The 22,332-nt window shown below is 39.6% G+C and overlaps 1 protein-coding gene across 1 annotated transcript in view; it reads right to left on the bottom strand.

Moving 5' to 3' along the window:
- ZSWIM5 (zinc finger SWIM-type containing 5) overlaps positions 1 to 22,332 on the bottom strand; it is a 262,178-nt gene that overhangs the window by 78,303 nt on the left and 161,543 nt on the right. Inside the window, exon 2 of the mRNA XM_060140209.1 lies at positions 2,783 to 3,139. Within this exon, the coding sequence (XP_059996192.1) occupies positions 2,783 to 3,139 (357 nt within the window). The remainder of the gene's footprint in view (positions 1 to 2,782; positions 3,140 to 22,332) is intronic.

The raw sequence follows: 22,332 nt of genomic DNA, 5'->3' as shown, positions 1-22,332 counted from the left end.
GATGCTATATGCCAGAGAATCTCGGGGTATGGAGTTACCAGAGAAAATCACAAACAGAGCATGGAGCAGTGCTAGATGAAGAGTTGGAAAGATAGTCCAAATTGAATCACCAATCCAAAGGGGACAAGGCAAAGTCTAGCTAAAACCACTTACAGGGACTAATAAAAGTTTTCAGGGACATGAGGAGCAGAGCAATACCTGGATCCATTCCTGGGATTAAAAGCAGGTAGCTAGGGCTTCCCTGGTGGCACAGTCGTTAAGAATCTGCCTGCCAATGCAGGGGACATGAGTTGGAGCCCTGCTCTGGGAAGATCCCACATGCCGTGGAGCAACTAAGCCCATGCGCCACAACTCCTGAGACTGCACTCTAGAGCCCATGAGCCACAACTACTGAGCCCGTGTGCCACAACTACTGAAGCCCATGCGCCTAGAGCCCGTGCTCCACAACAAGAGAAGCCACCGCAATGAGAAGCCCACTCACCACAACAAAGAGTAGCCCCTGCTCACCGCAACTAGAGAAAGCCCACATGCAGCAACGAAGACCCAACACAACCAAAATTAAAAAAAAAAAAAAAGCAGGTAGCTAGCAGTTTTAGAAATTTTATTCCTGCTTTTTAAAGTCTGTTTTGGTGAAGAGTAGGGCTTGAGAGAGAGGAGACGGAAGATGTTCTAGGTGTTTATAAATTTAGCAGGGAACAGAAACAGGACTTCAAAGATCATCTCTATGCTAATAACTCCAAAATTCTGACTTTTGTCCTTAGCTCCAGATCCAACACCCAATTTTGTATCAGAAATCTTCACCTAAGTGTTCTACAAGCACCTCAAACTTAAACTGAATTCGTCTTCCTCCTAAATTTATCCCTCCCCTTACGTTCCCTAAGTGAATGGCAACATTACTGTCAAATCCAGCCATCGTAGCTGGACATTCTGGAACTGAGTTTTTTCTCATCTTCTTCTTCACTCCCCACCCATCCTACACACCTGGATGTTGAATCCAGTCCACCTTGCCTCTAAGATATCTCCACTCCTCGCCCTCATCATTTTCAGTATCACTGCCTGTATCAGCACTGGTTATTAGAAATATATTAAGAAAGACCTTGTTGAATACTAGGGAACCTGGGGTAGAAAGCTAATTATTAGTCTGGAATAAACACAGGTACAGAAGTAGTAGTTCCTGGGGAAGGTTGAGAATAACATCTCAAGTTCACTCTGGCAACTTAGACTAATTTCAGACATATAATAAGATGCTGAGATGGGAGGTATAACAAGGAATAAAGATTGCTTCAGCACAGTGGTAAAGGGGAAAGAGGGTTGCTTTGGTGACAGTGGTGATGAACAAGGCAGGTGCAATACAGGCACTCAACCAAGTGGTTAGTTCAAGAAAAAGGCAAGAGAGCTTGGATATAGGCAAAAATTCTGAGACAAAGCTAGTGGGAATGATGCATGAAAGTAGGCCATAACCCAGCTGTGGTGTTACAGACCTGGAGCTGAACTCAGGTCCCTAAGAACTCTAGACTTAAGGAGGTCAGAGAAATAGAACAGGCTCCCTATGTGGGATAAGAAGATATATATATATATATATATATATATATATATATATATATAGTTACTCTTTAACAGTATCTCTCAAATAGAGGTCAGTTACCATGTAAACACTACAACTATGAGGATAAAACAACAGAAGATTATTTCGGCTAGTTAGCGAGAGTTCCTGGAAGCCTGTCTGACTATCCTTACTTCTGAGGAGTGGTGAGGCTGTGTGTAGGACTTGATTAGCTCTATTGGGCAACTGGGAAAAGCAGGCCCTTTGGCACATACTATAGTATTATACAGGCCATTCATCTGGCCTCACTGCCTTGTTCACGCTAATACCAAAGTTTCTTCTAAAAATAGAGAGGTAGTATAGAGAAGCATTAAAAACCTGAGTTCTGAAATCAGGTGAGCCTAGGTTATAAATAATTTCCTTATTTATAAAATGGAAATGGTTATAATACCTACCTCACAGGATAGTTTTGAAAACTAAATGAATTAACATATATAAACATGTATAAAATCTCTTGCATGATGCCTGGAACATAGTAGGACCTAACCAACAAAATGAAAAATTGGCTCATATAGCTCCTCTTCTCAAAATTCTTCAACGGTTTCCTGTGATTAAATATCTACAACCTGGCTTCATAATAAATGCAAGCATTTATTTCAGACTTAGCTGTCTTTTCTACTAGATTATAAGCTATTTGAAGGCAGGAACCATGTCTGTTTTATGCTCTCAACAATCAGCGCTACCACTTGCACAGTGTAGGTACTCAACATATCCTTGTTGAATGAGTAAGTGAACATAATATCTTTCTCCATCCATAAACTCTCCCATTACATAGCTCATAAACACAATGCTAGCAGATGCTCTTTGGGATAACCCTGATGCTATGCAGGTTCCTGAAATGTTAAGGAATTCTCATATCCATTTCAGTTCACTGAATGGCACTAATTATTTTATGCTTTCTCTCACTCCTGAATATCCCAGGCTCCTGGGGCAGGGATTTTAAGGACAAATGAAGTCCATAAACTAGATCAATATGTAACTCTACCATTCTCTGTCCTTTTTTGCCAAACCTTTATGAGGTGGACAATTGGATTGCTTTAAGAAACAGAGTTAATAAATAGTTTGGATAGAATGAACTGATTAAGGTTGAGTGATTACAATGGCAAATGTATCCCAATCTCTAAACATGCAATAAAGCAACAAAATATATTTTTAGCAACGAAAATGTTGTACAATTACCGTTTACTTGGTTGATTTCGGAGTTGGAGGATAGAATCTCATCTGCCAGCTTCTGTGCAGTAGGAAGAACTTCAGTGTGGTGTGCCGTGATTAAATACTGAATAAACTTTTGTAGCTGGTCTCTATTCATCTGGAAAAGGGTTTCTGAGATAGGAAGACGCAGTTTGACTTGGTCTGGTTTACGGATCCTGTAGAGTGAGAGCGCTACCACATGGGCACAGTAGAATATGTCTTTGTTCCCACAGCCACACGCCACTGAAGTGATTTTGCATCGATCAAAACTGATGGCAACTTTATAAGTCACTGCTGGTTCAGAAGTAGTGGCCGGCTCAGTTACTGTGCCACTGAGATGGAAGCCTAAGGAAACAAAAAAGACATGTTTAGAGATTCTGTAGTAAGAAACCTGAAGGTTTTCATTTTGCATTTAAATTCATAAATTCAGAAACTATTTGCTGAGTATCTCCTACATACACAGTAGGCTCTGTCAAAGGTCAATGAAACCCAGGTATTGCTTTTTTTAAAAAAAAAAAAAATCTATCTATCTATCTATCTATCTATCTATCTATCTATCTATCTATCTGTTTTGGCTGCGCCGGGTCTTAGTTGAGGCACGCAGGCTCTTAGTTGCGGCTTGCAGGCTTCTTAGTTGCAGCATGTGGACTCTTAGTGGCGGCAGGCACGTGGGATCTAGTTCCGCGACCGGGGATTGGACCCGGGCCCCCTGCACTGGAAGTGTGGAGTCTTACCCACTTGACCACCAGGTAAGTCCCCCAGGTATTGCTCTTAAGAAACACACAATCTAGAAAAAGAGTCTTTACCCTGGAGTCCATGAACCTCCAGAACTAATAAGAAAACTTTTGTTTGTACATATGTACATTCTTCTGGGAGTACATTTCATACCTTTTATCATAGTCTCAAAAAGATTATTCAAGATCCTTGAATAAGTTAAGAACCTCGGTAGTAGATTTTGAGCTCTTTGTGGCCAAAGACAAGTCTACAAATAACGTCAGTACAATCTAGAGTAAGGTGAGCGTTATAAACGAGAGAAACCAAAAGAATGCCACAAGGAAAGACAAGGAAGATAAGGGCAACATTTCTTCCTCAAAACAAACACTTCCAAAATGGTAACCACATGGAATACCTAAAAGGCAAGAAGCCTCATAAGACGCAGAAAGCAGAGAGCTTGGTGCAGTGAGACTATGCAGTGTTAACCTCCACTCACTAGCACACAGCACCAATAATTTTGAAATGTAGAGAGAATACATTTTTAAGTTACAACTAAATTGAAAAAAGTTAAATTCAATAGAAAATTCATTCTATAATAACTGTTTATTCTTTCAATATGATTCTTCTTTGACAAAATATGTATTCAAACAATCATTCAGTCATTCAACAAAGGTTTAACAAAACTTTAAGTAACAAACTTTTTTTTTTTTTACAGTACGCGGGCCTCTCACTGTTGCGGCCTCTCCCGTTGCGGAGCACAGGCTCCGGACGCGCAGGCCCAGCAGCCATGGCTCACGGGCCCAGCCGCTCCGCATCGTGTGGGATCCTCCCGGACCGGGGCACGAACCCACGTCCCCTGTATCAGCAGGCGGACTCTCAACCACTGCGCCACCAGGGAAGCCCCAGTAACAAACTTTTTTTTAAGTATCCCTGTTAGCCTAGGGATGCTAACACGAAAAGGAGAGGAATGTCAAATATTCGTGAAGCACCTATTATGTAGCAGAACTGTGTCGGGTGCATTTAATAATTTGTCATAATAACCTTATGAAGTTGGTATTATTTTCCTTATTTTAAAGGTATGTAAACTGAGGCTCAGAGGTGAAGGAAATTTGCCCAAGGGCCCTCAGCTGGAAAGTGATAGACCTAGGATTTGGAACCAGGTCTGACTGACTCCAAAGTTTATTTCCTTTTACTTATACTACACTACCTCTGAAAATGCCATGACAAAGTCCTTATCCTCAAAAACCACAGACAGATAAATGATTACAATATAATATACCAAACGGTATAGAGACAGGAACAAAGGTGAAGCTAATTTCATAGATTTTCTTGTTTTACTGCACTCCACACTGTGAATAGGAAAGCAATTTAAAATAATCTTATATTTGCTGGAGAAATGTTTGCCAAATAATAAAAGGTGCATATGTTAGTTTCAGAGCTACCATCGTGACCTGGCGGAATTAAAAAATGAGGAGAAAAAACATTCCAAAGTTCAAGTTTTGATAATTATGGCTAATTAAAGTAAGAATAAGTCCTAAATTTATAAGCATACCCATAAAATCTAGCAAAATTAACATTACTAAAGGCATATTTAGGTCCAATCCAAAGAAAGGTGCACATTACTGAAAAAGTTAATATTAATTTCCAGAGTAAGAAAAATATCAAAATTAATTTGCTAACTTCATAGCTTTCAGGTATATTTTTAAAACTTCACAGAGGCTTTTTCTCAGTTAAACTTAGTTGCAGATTTAAAAATACTGATCGTCATTTGTTCAAAGCAAAGTAGAAAAGTTATATTCAAATGTGATTAAGTATGGCTAAAGACTGCCTTCACTTTAGAACTAAGGAAGAGAACCTTCTGCAGAGTTGAGAAGTAACTCTTCTCCAGATTTCTATCCCCTGGACATAGCCAGTAGAATAACACAACAGAGAGCACATTACACTACGAATTAGGCAGCCACGATCTGTTATTTACTATGTAGTTTTGGGCGACTGACTCACTTTACAACTTTGAGCCTAAGCTTCCTCTTTAATAAGGTGGGGATAATAATCCTTGCTCTGCCTAGCTCTTAAAAGTGCTTTGTCAAACTGTAAATGTCCTAAAGATTTATTATTCATGCTTTTATGCAGTTTTTGTTAATGGGTCTTCATGTCAAGGGCATGAGACAACTTCCCCAGTGGCCAAGTTTCACAGTGGTTGAAAATCAAGGGCTAAGAAAGTACATTTTTTATTTCCCTCAGGCACTCAGGAGTATTTAGTATATTCTTGAGAAATGACTTAAGTCCTGATGAAAAGAGACCCCATAGAAGGACTACTTTATTTTTTAACTTTTATTTTAAATTAATTAATTAATTTTTGGCTGTGTTGGGTCTTCCATTGTTGCTCACAGGCTTTCTCTAGTTGCGGTGAGCCGGGGGCTATTCTTCGTTGTGGTGCGTGGGCTTCTCATTGCAGTGGCTTCTCTTGTTGTGGAGCACGGGCTCTAGGAGCACAGGCTTCAGTAGTTGTGGCACGCAGGCTCAGTAGTTGTGGCTCACGGGCTCTAGAGTGCAGGTTCTGTAGTCATGGTGCATGGACTTAGTTGCTCCGTGGCATGTGGGATCTTCCCAGACCAGGGCTAGAATCCGCGTCCCCTGCACTGGCGGGCAGATTCCTAACCACTGTGCCACCAGGGAAGTCCCTAGAAGAACTACTTTAAAATTTCAAATAAGACAATGATGCCAATGTGGGAAAACGTTAGGTTCCAAGCCTCTGAATCTAAAAGTTGAGTATAAACATTTCTACTTGTTTGGGGGCACTTGGCCTGTAGCACAGTCTCTGAACCCAATTCTCTCATTCCTTTCCTGCATGAAAATGAATAAGAATATTGGTTAGAGTTGGGACAGAAACTATGGGTATCTTATTAAGATGTAAGCCACATGAGGGCTTTCTCTGTATACTGCTTACTGTGAAAAAGCAAAATCACTATGGCTGCACTATGAAAAACAGACTGGGGCTTCACTGGTGGCGCAGTGGTTGAGAATCTCCCTGCCAATGCAGGGGACACGGGTTCAAGCCCTGGTCTGGGAGGATCCCACATGCCGTGGAGCAACTGGGCCTGTGAGCCACAACTACTGAGCCTGCGCGTCTGGAGCCTGTCCTCCACAACAAGAGAGGCTGCGACAGTGAGAGGCCCGCGCACCGTGATGAAGAGTGGCCCCCGCTCGCTGCAACTAGAGAAAGCCCTCGCACAGAAACGAAGACCCAACACAGGCAAAAATAAATAAATAAATAAATAAATTTATGGAAAAACAAACAAACAAAAAACAGATTGGACCTTGGCCTCCATATTTTTAAGATGAGAGGCTGGCCTAGAAGACCTCCAAGGTTCTATCTAGCACAGATATATTATGATTTCATAGTAACTATCACTAAATCTTATTATCTTTTCTAGAACCAGAGTACTTTTGGGATTTAAAGAGTATATAATAATAGCTAACCTTTATGAGTGCCTCCTATGTGTTCGGCTCTGTTCTAAGTACTTTACATTAAATTTTCATTAAATTTTCACAATTTTTATGAATTTGATAGTAGGTATAATGGTAAGCTTTATGTGTCAATTTGACTAGGCTACAGAACCCAGTTATTCAATCAAATACTAATTAATCTGGGTGTTGCTGTGGAGGTGTTTTGTAGATGTGATTAACATCTACAATCAGCTGACTTTAACTAAAGGAAATTATCCTTACTAATGTGGGTGGGTCTTGTTCAATCAGCTGAAAGGCCTTATAGGCAAAACTGAGGTTTCTCTGTGAAAGAAGAAATTTTGCCTTAAGACTATAGCATCAGATTCTGACCAAGAATTACCAGCCTGATGGCCTGGAAACATATACTATATATGTATATACAGTTATCTCCTACTGATTCTGTTTCTCTGGAAAACCCTGACTGGTTACTATTATTATTCCCATTTTATGTATGAGGAAACAAGCACAGAGAGACTTGCTCAAGGTCATTCTGCTAGTAAGTGGCAAAGCCAAGATACACACCCAGGCAGTCTGGCTCAAAAGCCCATACTCTGAACTATTACATTATACTGCCTCTGTATAATACTCTGTTGTATGGCAATCAATACCACATTTATATAAACTGTAAAACAACTATAAAACTAGAAACATTATTAGAAAATAACTTCTATGTTTACTGAAATTCTACAATTTCAATTTTTATAGCATTGGTAATGGTTTGAACTTCTAGGTTAATCTGGAATTACAGACAAAATGTTGAATATCAATTTAGATTCCATCTGTCTCCACAGCAGGTCAATGTTAAAACAACTGAGAAACTTTCTGAAAAATATTTTTCAAAAGCTAGTTAGACATGGCTCCCTAGAGGCTTTGATTAAGGTCCATGATGCTCTTGGGATCATGTTCATTTGAGTTAGGTAAATCTTTGGGCTCCATCAGCTGTATTAACAGTGGTATAGCTCATGCTCCGGGCCTAAACCCATTTGAAAGGCAGAAGGTTCTGGGTGGCTCCGTGTAAGTTTCCTTGCTGGGAGTTCCTTTTTCCCTTATTATAACCTAGTAACACTTTTTTCAAGATTAATTACTCCTGAGAATAAAGCTACATAGAGGTTCAATGTAGTATTTCTTTCCCATTGCAAACCTAACTGCCATCAATAATCTGCTGATTTAAGCAAACATGTAGAAGCCTAATTTTAAAAAATTTCTGTAAAGAGTAAGACACGGAGATCACCTTCCTCCCCACAGATACACGAGAAATACATCTAGACGTGGAACAACTCTTACAGAACACCTACTGAACGCTGGCAAAAGACCTCAGACCTCCCAAAAGGCAAGAAACCCCGCAAGTACCTGGGTAGGGGAAAAGAAAAAATAAACAGAGACAAAAGGATAGGGATGGGACCTGCACCAGTGGGAGGGAGCTGTGAAGGAGGAAAGGTTTCCACACACTAGGAAGCCCCTTCGCGGGCGGAAACTGCGGGTGGTGGAGGGGAAACGCTTCGGAGCTGCGGAGGAGAGCACAGCAACAGCGGTGCGGGGGGCAAAGCGGAGAGATTCCCGCACAGAGGATCGATGCCGACCGTAACTCACCAGCCCGAGAGGCTTGTCTGCTCACCCGCCGGGGCGGGCGGGGCTGGGACCTGAGGCTCGGGCTTCGGTCGGAGCGCAGGGAGAGGACTGGGGTTGGCGGCGTGAGCACTGCCTGTAGGGGGTTAGTGCGCCACGGCTAGCCGGGAGGGAGTCCGGGGAAAAGTCTGGACCTACCGAAGAGGCAAGAGACTTTTTCTTCCCTCTTTGTTTCCTGGTGCGCGAGGAGAGGGGATTAAGAACGCTGCTTAAAGGAGCTCCAGAGAAGGGCGCAAGCCACGGCTAACAGCGCGGACCCCAGAGACGGGCTTGAGATGCTAAGTCTGCTGCTGCCGCCACCAAGAAGCCTGTGTGCAAGCACAGGTCACTATCCACATCCCCTTCCGGGGAGCCTGTGCAGCCCGCCACTGCCAGGGTCCCGGGATCCAGGGACAACTCTCCCGGGAGAACGCACGGCGCGCCTCAGGCTGGTGCAACATCGCGCCGGCCTCTGCCGCCGCACGCTCGCCCCGCACTCCGTGCCCCTCCCTCCCCCAGGCCTGAGTGAGCCAGAGCCCCTGAATCAGCGGCTCCTTTAACCCCGTCCTGTCTGAGTGAAAAACAGACACCCCCTCGGCGACCTACACGCAGAGGCGGGGCCAAATCCAAAACTGAGCCCCTGGGAGCTGTGAGAACAAAGAAGAGAAAGGGAAATCTCTCCCAGCAGCCTCAGGAGCAGCGGATTAAAGCTCCACAATGAACTTGATGTACCCTGCATCTGTGGAATACATGAATAGACAACGAACCATCCCAAATTAAGGAGGTGGACTTTGAGAGCAAGATTTATGATTTTTTCCCCTTTTCCTCTTTCTGTGAGTGTGTATGTGCATGCTTCTGTGTGAGATTTTGTCTGTATAGCTTTGCTTCCACCATTTGTCTGAGGGTTCTATCCGTCTGTTTTTTTAAAAATTTTTTTTCTTCATAATTACTTTTTATTTTAATAACTTTATTTTATTTTACTTTATCTTCTTTCTTTCTTTCCTTCCTTCCCTCCTTTAGACAATGAATCATCCCAAATTGAGGAGGTGGACTTCGAGAGCAAGATTTATGATTTTTTCCCCTTTTCCTCTTTTTGTGAGTATGTATGTGTATGCTTCTGTGTGAGATTTTGTCTGTATAGCTTTGCTTCCACCATTTGTCCCAGGGTTTTCTATGCATCTTTTTTTTTTGTTGTTGTTTTTTGGGTTTTATTCTCTTAATAATTTTTTTTATTTTAATGACTTTATTATATTTTATCTTTATTTTATTTTACTTATCTTCTTTCTTTCTTTTTTCTTTCCTTCCCTCCTTCCTTCCATCCTACCTCCCCCCCTCCCTCTCTCCTTTCTTTCTTTCTTCCTACTTCTACTAATTCTTTCTTTCTACTTTTTCTCCCTTTTCTTCTGAGCCATGTGGATGAAAGGCTCTTGGTGCTGCAGCCAGGAGTTAGTGCTGTGCCTCTGAGGTGGGAGAGCCAACTTCAGGACACTGGTCCACAAGAGACCTCCCAGCTCCACATAATATCAAATGGCGAAAATCTCCCAGAGATCTCCATCTCAACACCAGTACTCAGCTTCACTCAACGACCAGCAAGCTACAGTGCTGGACATCCTATGCCAAACAACTAGCAAGACAGGAACACAACCCCATCCATTAGCACAGAGCTGCCCAAAATCATAATAAGTCCACAGACACCCCAAACACACCACCAAACGTGGACCTGCCCACCAGAAAGACAAGATCCAGACTCATCCACCAGAACACAGGCACTAGTACCCTCCACCAGGAAGCCTACACAACCCACTTAACCAACCTCAGCCCCTGGGGACAGACACCAAAAACAACAGGAACTACAAACCTGCAGCCTGCAAAAAGGAGACCCCAAACACAGTAAGATAAGCAAAATGAGAAGACAGACAAACACACAGCAGATGAAGGAGCAAGATAAAAACCCACCAGACCTACAAATGAAGAGGAAATAGGCAGTCTACCTGAAAAAAATTCAGAATAATGATAGTAAAGATGATCCAAAATCTTGGAAATAGAATAGACAAAATGCAAGAAACATTTAACGAGGACCTAGAAGAACTAAAAATGAAACAAACAATGATGAACAACACAATAAATGAAATGAAAAATACTCTAGATGGGATCAATAGCAGAATAACTGAGGCAGAAGAACGGATAAGTGACCTGGAAGATAAAATAGTGGAAATAACTACTGCAGAGAAGAATAAAGAAAAAAGAATGAAAAGAACTGAGGATAGTCTCCAAGACCTCTGGGACAACATTAAACGCACCAACATTTGAATTATGGGGGTTCCAGAAGAAGAAGAGAAAAAGAAAGGGACTGAGAAAATATTTGAAGAGATTATAGTTGAAAACTTCCCTAATATGGGAAAGGAAATAGTTAATCAAGTCCAGGAAGCACAGAGAGTCCCATACAGGATAAATCCAAGGAGAAATATGCCAAGACATATTAATCAAACTGTCAAAAATTAAATACAAAGAAAACATATTAAAAGAAGCAAGGGAAAAACAACAAATAACACACAAGGGAATCCCTATAAGGTTAACAGCTGACCTTTCAGCAGAAACTCTGCAAGCCAGAAGGGACTGGCAGGACATATTGAAAGTGATGAAGGAGAAAAACCTGCAACCAAGATTACTCTACCCAGCAAGGATCTCATTCAGATTTGATGGAGAAATTAAAACCTTTACAGACAAGCAAAAGCTGAGAGAGTTCAGCACCACCAAACCAGCTCTACAACAACTGCTAAAGGAACTTCTCTAGGCAAGAAACACAAGAAGGAAAAGACCTACAATAACGAACCCAAAACAATTAAGACAATGGGAATGGGAACATACATATCGATAATTACCTTAAATGTAAATGGACTAAATGCTCCAACCAAAAGACACAGACTGGCTAAATGGATACAGAAACAAGACGCATATATTTGCTGTCTACAAGAGACCCACTTCAGACCTAGAGGCACATACAGACTGAAAGTAAGGGAATGGAAAAAGGTATTTCATGCAAATGGAAACCAAAAGAAAGCTGGAGTAGCAATTCTCATATCAGACAAAATAGACTTTAAAATAAAGACTATTAGAAGAGACAAAGAAGGACACTACATAATGATCAAGGGATTGATCCAAGAAGAAGATAAAACAATTGTAAATATTTATGCACCCAACATAGGAGTACCTCAATACATAAAGCAAATGCTAACAGCCATAAAAGGGGAAATTGACAGTAACACATTCATAGTAGGGGACTTTAACACCCCACTTTCACCAATGGACAGATCATCCAAAATGAAAATAAATAAGGAAACACAAGCTTTAAATGATACATTAAACAAGATGGACTTAATTGATATGTATAGGACATTCTATCCAAAAAAAAACCAGAATACACATTTTTCTCTAGTGCTTATGGAACATTCTCCAGGATAGATCATATCTTGGGTCACAAATCAAGCCTTGGTAAATTTAAGAAAATTGAAATTGTATCAAGTATCTTTTCCGACCACAAGGCTATGAGACTAGATATCAATTACAGGAAAAGATCTGTAAAAAATACAAACACATGGAGGCTAAACAATACACTACTTAATAACGAAGTGATCACTGAAGAAATCAAAGAGGAAATAAAAAAATACCTAGAAACAAATGACAATGGAGACACGACAACACAAAATCTATGGGATGCAGCAAAAGCAGTTCTCAGAGGGAAGTTTATAGCAATACAATTCTACCTTAAGAAACAGGAAACATCTCGAATAAACAACCTAAACTTGCACCTAAAGCAATTAGAGAAAGAAGAACAAAAAACCCACAAAGTTAGCAGAAGGAAAGAAATCATAAAAATCAGATCAGAAATAAATGAAAAAGAAATGAAGGAAACGATAGCAAAGATCAATAAAACTAAAAGCTGGTTCTTTGAGAAGATAAACAAAATTGATAAACCACTAGCCAGACTCATCAAGAAAAAAAGGGAGAAGACTCAAATCAATAGAATTAGAAATGAAAAAGGAGAAGTAACAACTGACACTACAGAAATACAAAAGATCATGAGAGATTACTACAAGCAACTCTATGCCAATAAAATGGACAACCTGGATGAAATGGACAAATTCTTAGAAAGGCACAACTTGCCAAGACTGAATCAGGAAGAAATAGAAAATATGAACAGATCAATCACAAGCACTGAAATTGAAACTGTGATTAAAAATCTTCCAACAAACAAAAGCCCAGGACTAGATGGCTTCACAGGCAAATTCTATCAAACATTTAGAGAAGAGCTAACACCTATCCTTCTCAAACTCTTCCAAAATATAGCAGAGGGAGGAACACTCCCAAACTCATTCTACGAGGCCACCATCACCCTGATACCAAAACCAGACAAGGATGTCACAAAGAAAGAAAACTACAGGCCAATATCACTGATGAACATAGATGCAAAATTCCTCAACAAAATACTAGCAAACAGAATCCAACAGCACATTAAAAGGATCATACACCATGATCAAGCGGGGTTTATTCCAGAAATGCAAGGATTCTTCAATATATGCAAATCAATCAACGTGATACACCATATTAACAAACTGAAGGAGAAAAACCATATGATCATCTCAATAGATGCAGAGAAAGCTTTTGACAAAATTCAACACCCATTTATGATAAAAACCCCGCAGAAAGTAGGCATAGAGGGAACTTTCCTCAACATAATAAAGGCCATATATGTCAAACCCACAGCCAACATCGTTCTCAATGGTGAAAAACTGAAAGCATTTCCACTAAGATCAGGAACAAGACAAGGTTGCCCACTCTCACCACTATTATTCAACATAGTTTGGGAAGTTTTAGCCACAGCAATCAGAGAAGAAAAGGAAATAAAAGGAATCCAAATCGGAAAAGAAGAAGTAAAGCTGTCACTCTTTGCAGATGACATGATACTATACATAGAGAATCCTAAAGATGCTACCAGAAAACTACTAGAGCTAATCAATGAATTTGGTAAAGTAGCAGGATTCAAAATTAATGCACGGAAATCTCTGGCATTCCTGTACACTAAGGATGAAAAATCTGAAAGTGAAATCAAGAAAACACTCCCATTTACCACTGCAACAAAAAGAATAAAATATCTAGGAATAAACCTACCTAAGGAGACAAAAGACCTGTATGCAGAAAATTATAAGACACTGATGAAAGAAATTAAAGATGATACAAATAGATGGAGAGATATACCATGTTCTTGGATTGGAAGAATCAACATTGTGAAAATGACTCTACTACCCAAAGCAATCTACAGATTCAATGCAATCCCTATCAAACTACCACTGGCATTTTTCACAGAACTAGAACAAAAAATTTCACAATTTGTATGGAAACATAAAAGACCCCGAATAGCCAAAGCAATCTTGAGAACGAAAAACGGAGCTGGAGGAATCAGGCTCCCTGACTTCAGACTATGCTACAAATCTACAGTAATCAAGACAATATGGTACTGGCACAAAAATAGAAAGATAGATCAATGGAACAGGATAGAAAGCCCAGAGATAAACCCACGCACATATGGCCACCTTACCTTTGATAAAGAAGGCAGGAATCTACAGTGGAGAAAGGACAGCCTCTTCAATAAGTGGTGCTGGGAAAACTGGACAGGTACATGTAAAAGTATTAGATTAGATTACTCCCTAACACCATACACACAAATAAGCTCAAAATGGATTAAAGACCTAAATATAAGGCCAGAAACTATCAAACTCTTAGAGGAAAACATAGGCAGAACACTCTATGACATAAATCACAGCAAGATCCTTTTTGACCCACCTGCTAGAGAAATGTAAATAAAACCAAAAACAAACAAATGGGACCTAATGAAACTTAAAAGCTTTTGCATAGCAAAGGAAACCATAAAGAAGACCAAAAGACAACCCTCAGAATGGGAGAAAATATTTGCAAATGAAGCAACTGACAAAGGATTAATCTCCAAAATTTATAAGCAGCTCATGCAGCTTAATTACAAAAAAACAAACAACCCACTCCAAAAATGGGCAGAAGACCTAAATAGACATTTCTCCAAAGAAGATATGCAGACTGCCAACAAACACATGAAAGAATGCTCAACATCACTCATCATTAGAGAAATGCAAATCAAAACTACAATGAGATATCATCTCACACCAGTCAGAATGGCCATCATCTAAAAATCTAGAAACAATAAATGCTGGAGAGGGTGTGGAGAAAAGGGAACCCTCTTGCACTGTTGGTGGCAATGTAAATTGATACAGCCACTATGGAGAACAGTATGGAGGTTCCTTAAAAAACTACAAAGAGAACCACCATATGGCCCAGCAATCCCACTGGGCATATACTCTGAGAAAAACATAATTCAAAAAGAGTCGTGTACCAAAATGTTCATTGCAGCTCTCTTTACAATAGCCCGGAGATGGAAACAACCTAAGTGTCCATCATCGGATGAATGGATAAAGAAGATGTGGCACATATATACAATGGAATATTACTCAGCCATAAAATGAAACGAAATTGAGCTACTTGTAATGAGGTGGATAGACCTAGAGTCTGTCATACAGAGTGAAGTAAGTCAGAAAGAGAGAGACAAATACCGTATGTTAACACATATATATGGAATTTAAGAAAAAAAAATGTCATGAAGAACCTAGGGGTAAAAGAGGAATAAAGACACAGACCTACTTGAGAATAGACTTGAAGATATGGGGGGGGGGGGAAGGGTAAGCTGTGACAAAGTGAGAGAGAGGCATGGATATATATACACTACCAAACGTACGGTAGATAGCTAGTGGGATGCAACCGCATAGCACAGGGAGATCAGCCTGGTGGTTTGTGACCGCCTGGAGGGGTGGGATAGGGAGGGTGGGAGGGAGGGAGACGCAAGAGGGAAGAGATATGGGAACATATGTATATATATAACTGATTCATTTTGTTGTAAAGCAGAAACTAACACACCACTGTAAAGCAATTATACTCCAATAAAGATGTTTAAAAAAAGAGAAACATTGCATTATATAAAAAATAAATAAAAAATAAAAAATTTCTATTGAATCAGCATGTATTTATTGAATATCCACTGTGTGCTCTTTTTACCTTTTAACTCTTTTATTTGGACATTTTCAAACAAAGAAGTAGAGGGAACGCTGTATAATGAGTCCTCTACATCCATCACTCAGCTTCAACAATTATCAATACAAAGATAAACTTGTTTAACCTTTACCCTCTCCCAGCTCCTTCCCTGTCCTCCTCAATTAATTATATTGAAGTAAATCCCATAAATATCCTTTCATCAGTAAATACCTCGGTATACATTTCTAAAAGACAAGAACTTATTTTTTGTGTGTGTGCCACCCCATGCAGCATGTGGGATCTTAGTTCCCCAACCAGGGATCAAAAACCTGCTCCCCCTGCATTGAAAGCACAGAGTCTTAACCACTGGACCACCAGGGAAGTCCCACAAGAACTAAAAATTAATAATTCCTTAATATCAAATATCCAGTATTCAGATTTCCACAACTGACTTCAAAAACAAAACAGCAAAAAACAGGAAAAGTTTGTTCAAATCAGAATACAAACAAGGTCCAGATATTACATTTGGTTGATAATGTCTCTTAAGCTACAAGTTCCTTCTCCTTCCTCTTCCCCTTCAATTATTTACTGAAAAATAATAGTTAGCTCTAGAGAGACTTGACCAGATTCAGAGTTTTGGTAAAATTACTTCACAGGTTGTGTTGCATACTTTCTAATACATCACATCAGGAGACACATCATGCCCGATGATCTTTCTTCCTGTGCTGTTAGAATTCAGCACGGGGTTCAGGTGTTGTTAGCCTGCTCCATCCATTATAAAGTTCCTCGTCAACTTTTCACCTAATAGTTTTAGTAGTCATTGATGATCATTGCCTTGATCTATTGATATTATTTCACTTGGGTGGCTTTACTTTCAAAAAGAAATTTGGCTCTCTCACATTCTCTGACTCTTAACACCTTAAACTGTAAAATAAGGAAAAAAACATAAAATGGCTAGCTCAGTGCCTGGCACATGGTGGGCTTTTAACAAAAAATGTGACAGAAACAACCACAAAAATTGCTTAGAACTCATGGGAAAAACAACTACTTTATAGACAAAGTTTTCCTGAATATCAGCTTTGTGATGATCCTTCATTCATATTTTCTTAAAATATAAAAAGAAAACACATATATTGTGAAATCATCCTGCTTATCAAAATGCCCCAAAGACTTTAAAACAGTCTCTTTTTATCAGTTGTAAGTCTTGAAATGATTAAGATAATGGATGGACTGGTGGGAGAGGGAGTAGTCAGGCACATAGGGAAGCAACATGTGCTTGCTTCACTAGTGGCTCCCGTAGGCCGTAAAGGTCAAATGCCCATATTTCCTTCTTCCTTACAGCTTGTCTTTTGGTGCAAAGCAGTCAGGGATGGTGGGTCTATTAGAGACCTGGCTTTTTGAAGAAACAGTCAGTCAATCAGGCAGCTGCTCCCCTTGTGGCCCTATCAACTTCATACACAGGGGGAAAAAAACCTCAAGTGCTTTAACACTGAGTGAGCCCTGAATGCACCATATACTTTCAAGGAGTTCCTGTTTAGTTTTGCAAGCACTGCATCCCTCCAACCCACCCCCAAATCACAAAGCTAGCTTTGCCCTGAGAAAAAGATTTGAAAAAATTTCAACTTCCTGTTCTGTGGCTGAGGCACCTTTCCTACCTGGCCTCTACACTGTTTAGAAATTTTAGAATAAAATTGTACTGCAGTACTCCACTACATATCACAATGGCTCTGATGTCTCAGCTTCCAGGAAAAAAATGATCTTCTATAAATGCCTGCTATGAGGTAAGCCCCTACCAGAATGTTATCCTATAAGTGTGCCATGTTTTCCTTGCCTTTAACATGCTCCAAGTACCATTTAGGAGTGGGAAAAGATGCAAAAAGTGTGCAGAAATGGCCTCATAGGCCCCTAATAACTGAGTTCTTTGCAGGCAGTCCTTGCTAGAGCTTGTCATGCTTAAATGTGCAACAAGAGCTCTGAGAACTTCAAGATTAGCAAGAAATTGTTAAAAATCCAGGAGTGGGGGCTTCCCTGGTGGTGCAGTGGTTAACAATCCGCCTGCCAGTGCAGGGAACATGGGTTTGATCCCTGGTCCGGGAAGATCCCATGTGTTGTGGAGCAACTAAGCCCGTGCGCCACAACTACTGAGCCCGAGTGCTGCAACTAGTGAAGCCTGTACGCCTAGAGCCCATGTTCTTCAACAAGAGAAGCCACCGCTATAAGAAGCCCACACACCGCAACGAAGAGTAGCCCCCACTTGCCACAACTAGAGAAAGCACACTCACAGCAACAAAGACCCAACGCAGCCCCCACAAAAAACTCCAGGAGTGCTCATGGCTTAAGAGCTCTTATTCTCCTGCCTTCTAAACTAAACGGTGGCACAAGAGGAAATTGAAAAGACTGAAATTGTTTACTTAACATTTCTTTTCCAGCATCAGTGCTGGGGAATCCAGGGCATGGGCTGGACCCAACCTTGGACTAAACAGAAAGTACCAAGGACCAGTTTTATACTTGAGGAAAATGTAAATAAAATGTCTCTTTCCCAAATACGGAAATCCTATGTTCTTCATGGCTTTGCTCAAATATCACCTCCATATGAAACTCTATCTGGTGCCCCAGTTGCTAAACTGAATCATGTTTTTTTGTTTTTTACATTGGAGTATAGTTGATTAACAATGTTGTGATAGTTTCAGATGTACAGCAAAGTGATAAACTGAATCATATTAAATGAAGAAACTTTAACATTTGTGCCTATGGAGCTTACAGTTTAGTTCACAAGAGAGCATTTTACCCAGAATCAACTAACAAAGGACCGAAGAGATAATAATTTCACAGATGAAGAACAGGCTCAGAGCTGTTATGCAATTTACAGCTTGTAATCATTTATACGATTATAGTCATGATAACAGAAATTAAAATGACCATAAATTCACATTCTGAAACATTTTAGGCTTTAAAGACTAGGAAAAATAAACTTGTGAAGAGTTTCCTTCAAATTAATATACTTCCTGAATACAGTCAAATTGCTTACTTTGATCTAAAAAGAACCAAAATAAATAACTTTTAATCACTAACAGTTTTTGAGCACTTACCATGTGTTCTTTTACAAACATTGCATCATTTAATCCTCACCACAATGTTATGTGTTTAGTACTATTATCCCCATTTTTTGTGAAGAAACTGAAGCTTAGAGAAATTATTCAATTTGCCTAAGTTTACACAGCCTGTAAATGGCAGAGCTAGGATTTGAACCCAGGCATTCCGGCTTCAGAGTCTAAGCTCCTAACAACCACATTTTATTTCTATTATAGTGTTTCCCAAACACCAACTTCATTTTCCTGGCTTAGGAAAATCGGAGTGATGTTTGGTACTGCTCCTTAAACTTTTTTTTTTTAAAAATTAGTACATTGCTAAATCATACTAATTCAATTTTCATCCTTTGTTTACGTACAGTCAGCTACTATGATACTAAGTTACCAAACTGATAGAAAAATGGAATCCTAACAGGGACAAATGGCAGAGAATATGCAAAATGTATTCAATCTGGTAACCCAAAAGTTACAGCACATGTCTTCCCCTTAGAGACTACAAGAAATTTGAAGAGCCAAAACACATAAAGATGTTAATTTCTCTCTTTTTAAAAAGTATCTTAAGGTTAATTCATTCATTAAACTAATAACTATTTAAGATCTACTATGTTAGGTCCCAAGGATACATCTGTGAAAAGACCAAATGATCCCTGACTTTATGGCATTTATAGTGTAGCTGGGGAGACAGATATTAAACAACTAAGTCCACAGAAAATTATTTAATTTTAATTGTGAAGAAGTACAGAATGATAGAATAGCATATAATATGGAAGACCTGACCTGGTTTAGCATTTTGAGCAGAATTTTATAGAATAAATCAGAATTAACTAGGTGAAAGGATGGGGAATGCAGAGTAGTGGTAAAGAGGACTCCAGGTAGAAAACAAAAAGTACATATGCAGAGGGGAAAAGAAGGCTATGCAGAGGTGCTAAGGCCAAGAGGAACATGGAACGTTCAAAGAACGGAAAGAAGACCAGCATCGGAAAGCCAACAGGGAGCGAGATAAAGGGGCATACAATGAGGCTGGAGAAGCAGGCAGGAGCCATGGCTCTGGGATGCATCCTAGCTCCTGCCTCTGCTCCATATCCAAGAGGGTCACTAAATCCTGTGGATTCTGCCTCCTAAGTATCTCTCCATTCTAGTGCCTCTCCTTTAACTCCGCTAACACTGCCTCAGCCCAAGATCATAATAATCTCCTGCTTGGATTAACTAATCTTCCTGCCTGCAAGTCTTATTCCCTCTACCCACCTTCCATAACATCAGCAGAATGATCTTCCTAAAACAAAATCATGTCATTCCTACTAAACTGTGACCTATTCATTTCACAGTCTTGGTATTTAACACAGAGTCTGGCATAGAAAAAACATTTATAAAAATGTTTCCTTAAAATCTTTCAAATGGTTCCTCACTGATTATAGGGTAAAGTTCAAACTTATGATGTGGCCTCTTTATATCTCTTCAGACTTGCTTCCTGCCACTTCTCAAAGCACTAAACACACTAAACTACTTGCAGATTCTTGACTATGCAGTGTTTTCTTAGCCTCTATGTCCCCATACCAGGTGTGACCTTCTCACCTCCTTATCCTTAATTCTCAACTCAAATGATACCTACACTGGGGAATCTTCCCTGATCTCCCTGGAGAATTAAATGCTTCTTCTTGAGCTCTCAATTTTTATCAGTCATATCTCTTACAGCACTTGACATCAGTGTAATTAATAGTTTTTATATTTGCCTTTTCCCTTTAGATTGTGAACTCCTTGAAAGCAGAGGTTATGTCTTTTTCACCTCTATATTTTCATTTCAGGCACATTTTAAGGGTTTCATAAGTATTTGTTTATGGATGAATGAATAAATGAACACTAAACTGAATCTTTAATTTATATATCCACATTCATGGTTCACAGAGAATTAAGCATGTTTATAAAATTCTTGATTTTATGATTTAAAAAAATCAGTGAATAATTAAACGATTTTGCTGGGATGGTGACCAAAGTAACAAGTTAATAATAGTGAAGCATAAGATTATTTTCCATAATTCATATTTATGCCTCAAATGGACAGCTGTTATGCTTCTGCCAATTTTCGAACCCTTTTCTAAAATATAAACTATGAGCAATTTATTAGTTAACAATTACTGGATATTTACTATGTGCCAGAGAGTGTTCTAAGTATTGATACTTTCCATGTATTAACTAATTAAACCCTCACAACAGCTCTACAAGATAGGTTTATTTATTAGTCACCTTTTTCAGATGAGGAAACTGAGGCTCAGAGAGGTAAAGGAACTTGTCTAAGAGCACACATTCTGTAAAAGGTTGAGTTGGGATTTGCACTCTTAGCTAGTACAATATATGGAATATGACTATGCAGTTTAAATTATGTATACAAAATTTTATAAAAGTAATTAGCAAGCACAGTTCTACAAAGATGCTCTAATGACAAGTCAGTAAACTCTGATGTTTGCCTGGTTTCCTGGGCAATTGTTCAAGGCAACTGAAACTGACAAGTGCTCTGTGATGCTCTCACAGTTGGAATGAAGATAGGTTTATGAATTTATCTGTACAAGACAATGTCTCAGCACAGTGAGTGAATCATCTGAAAGTTCTAAAGGAAAGCACTTCTCAGTACAGCCCTCTGACACCATTCAAAGTCTTTTGTGTTTCCGAGTGCAAGAAAGCCTCTAGTAAAGCTTGGGCAATTAAAACCACTTTGCTCATTGCTCTTTTGATTCACCAGACCCTTGAGCAGGTGCTAATGCATGAAAATGAATGTAGTTTCAGCCAATGGCAGGGAAAAGGAGAGCTGTGGTTTACAAAAAGAATAATTTTTCTTATAGTCAGTTTAAGTGCATACACACACACAGATATACAAACTAGGTAACTCCTTTGAATGAGAACGCTTTCCTCTTGAATAAATTTGGTTTTGATGAAACTAAGTAGTATAGATTAGACTTTCTCACTTAATTCTTGTCTCCTGGAAGGCCAAAGCAGTATACTAGCAGCCACTCTTTTTCCTTTCTGTCACCTAGCAAAATGGTAGTCACACAAAGGCTTAAAACAGTGCAAGTGACATCCTCAAAATAACTAATTTCCCTTCTAGAAAACCTGACTCAAAAGCTGGATAACTACTGCCTAAACAAGAGCACTGGAATGGCTCTGTGGACTCACACTGTTATATACAGAGCTAAAGAATCAGGGTGCTTGAGGTCTAATTCCAATACCCCTCAATTCCTCTTTGCCTCAGTTTCTTAATTATGCAAATAGACATTGTAATACTTATATGCCTACCAGATTCATGTGAAAGTCATTTGTAAAGAACACATTTCCCAGAGAAATGTGTTTGCTATCATTCAATAGTGATCCCAACTGGCCAGAGCCAGCACCTATATAAGTTCACAAGAAGCAGATGGCGCCCACAGACTGGGTGAGGGTGCAAGAGATTGCAAAGTGAGGAGCAGTATTGTTATTCGGGAATACAAATGATGCTGCCCTATTACCCTGAGAGCTATTTGG

The sequence above is a fragment of the Lagenorhynchus albirostris genome, chromosome 2 (assembly GCF_949774975.1).
Source record: "Lagenorhynchus albirostris chromosome 2, mLagAlb1.1, whole genome shotgun sequence".
Classification (NCBI taxonomy): Eukaryota; Metazoa; Chordata; class Mammalia; order Artiodactyla; family Delphinidae; genus Lagenorhynchus; species Lagenorhynchus albirostris.
This window is presented reverse-complemented; position numbering and strand designations above follow the sequence as displayed.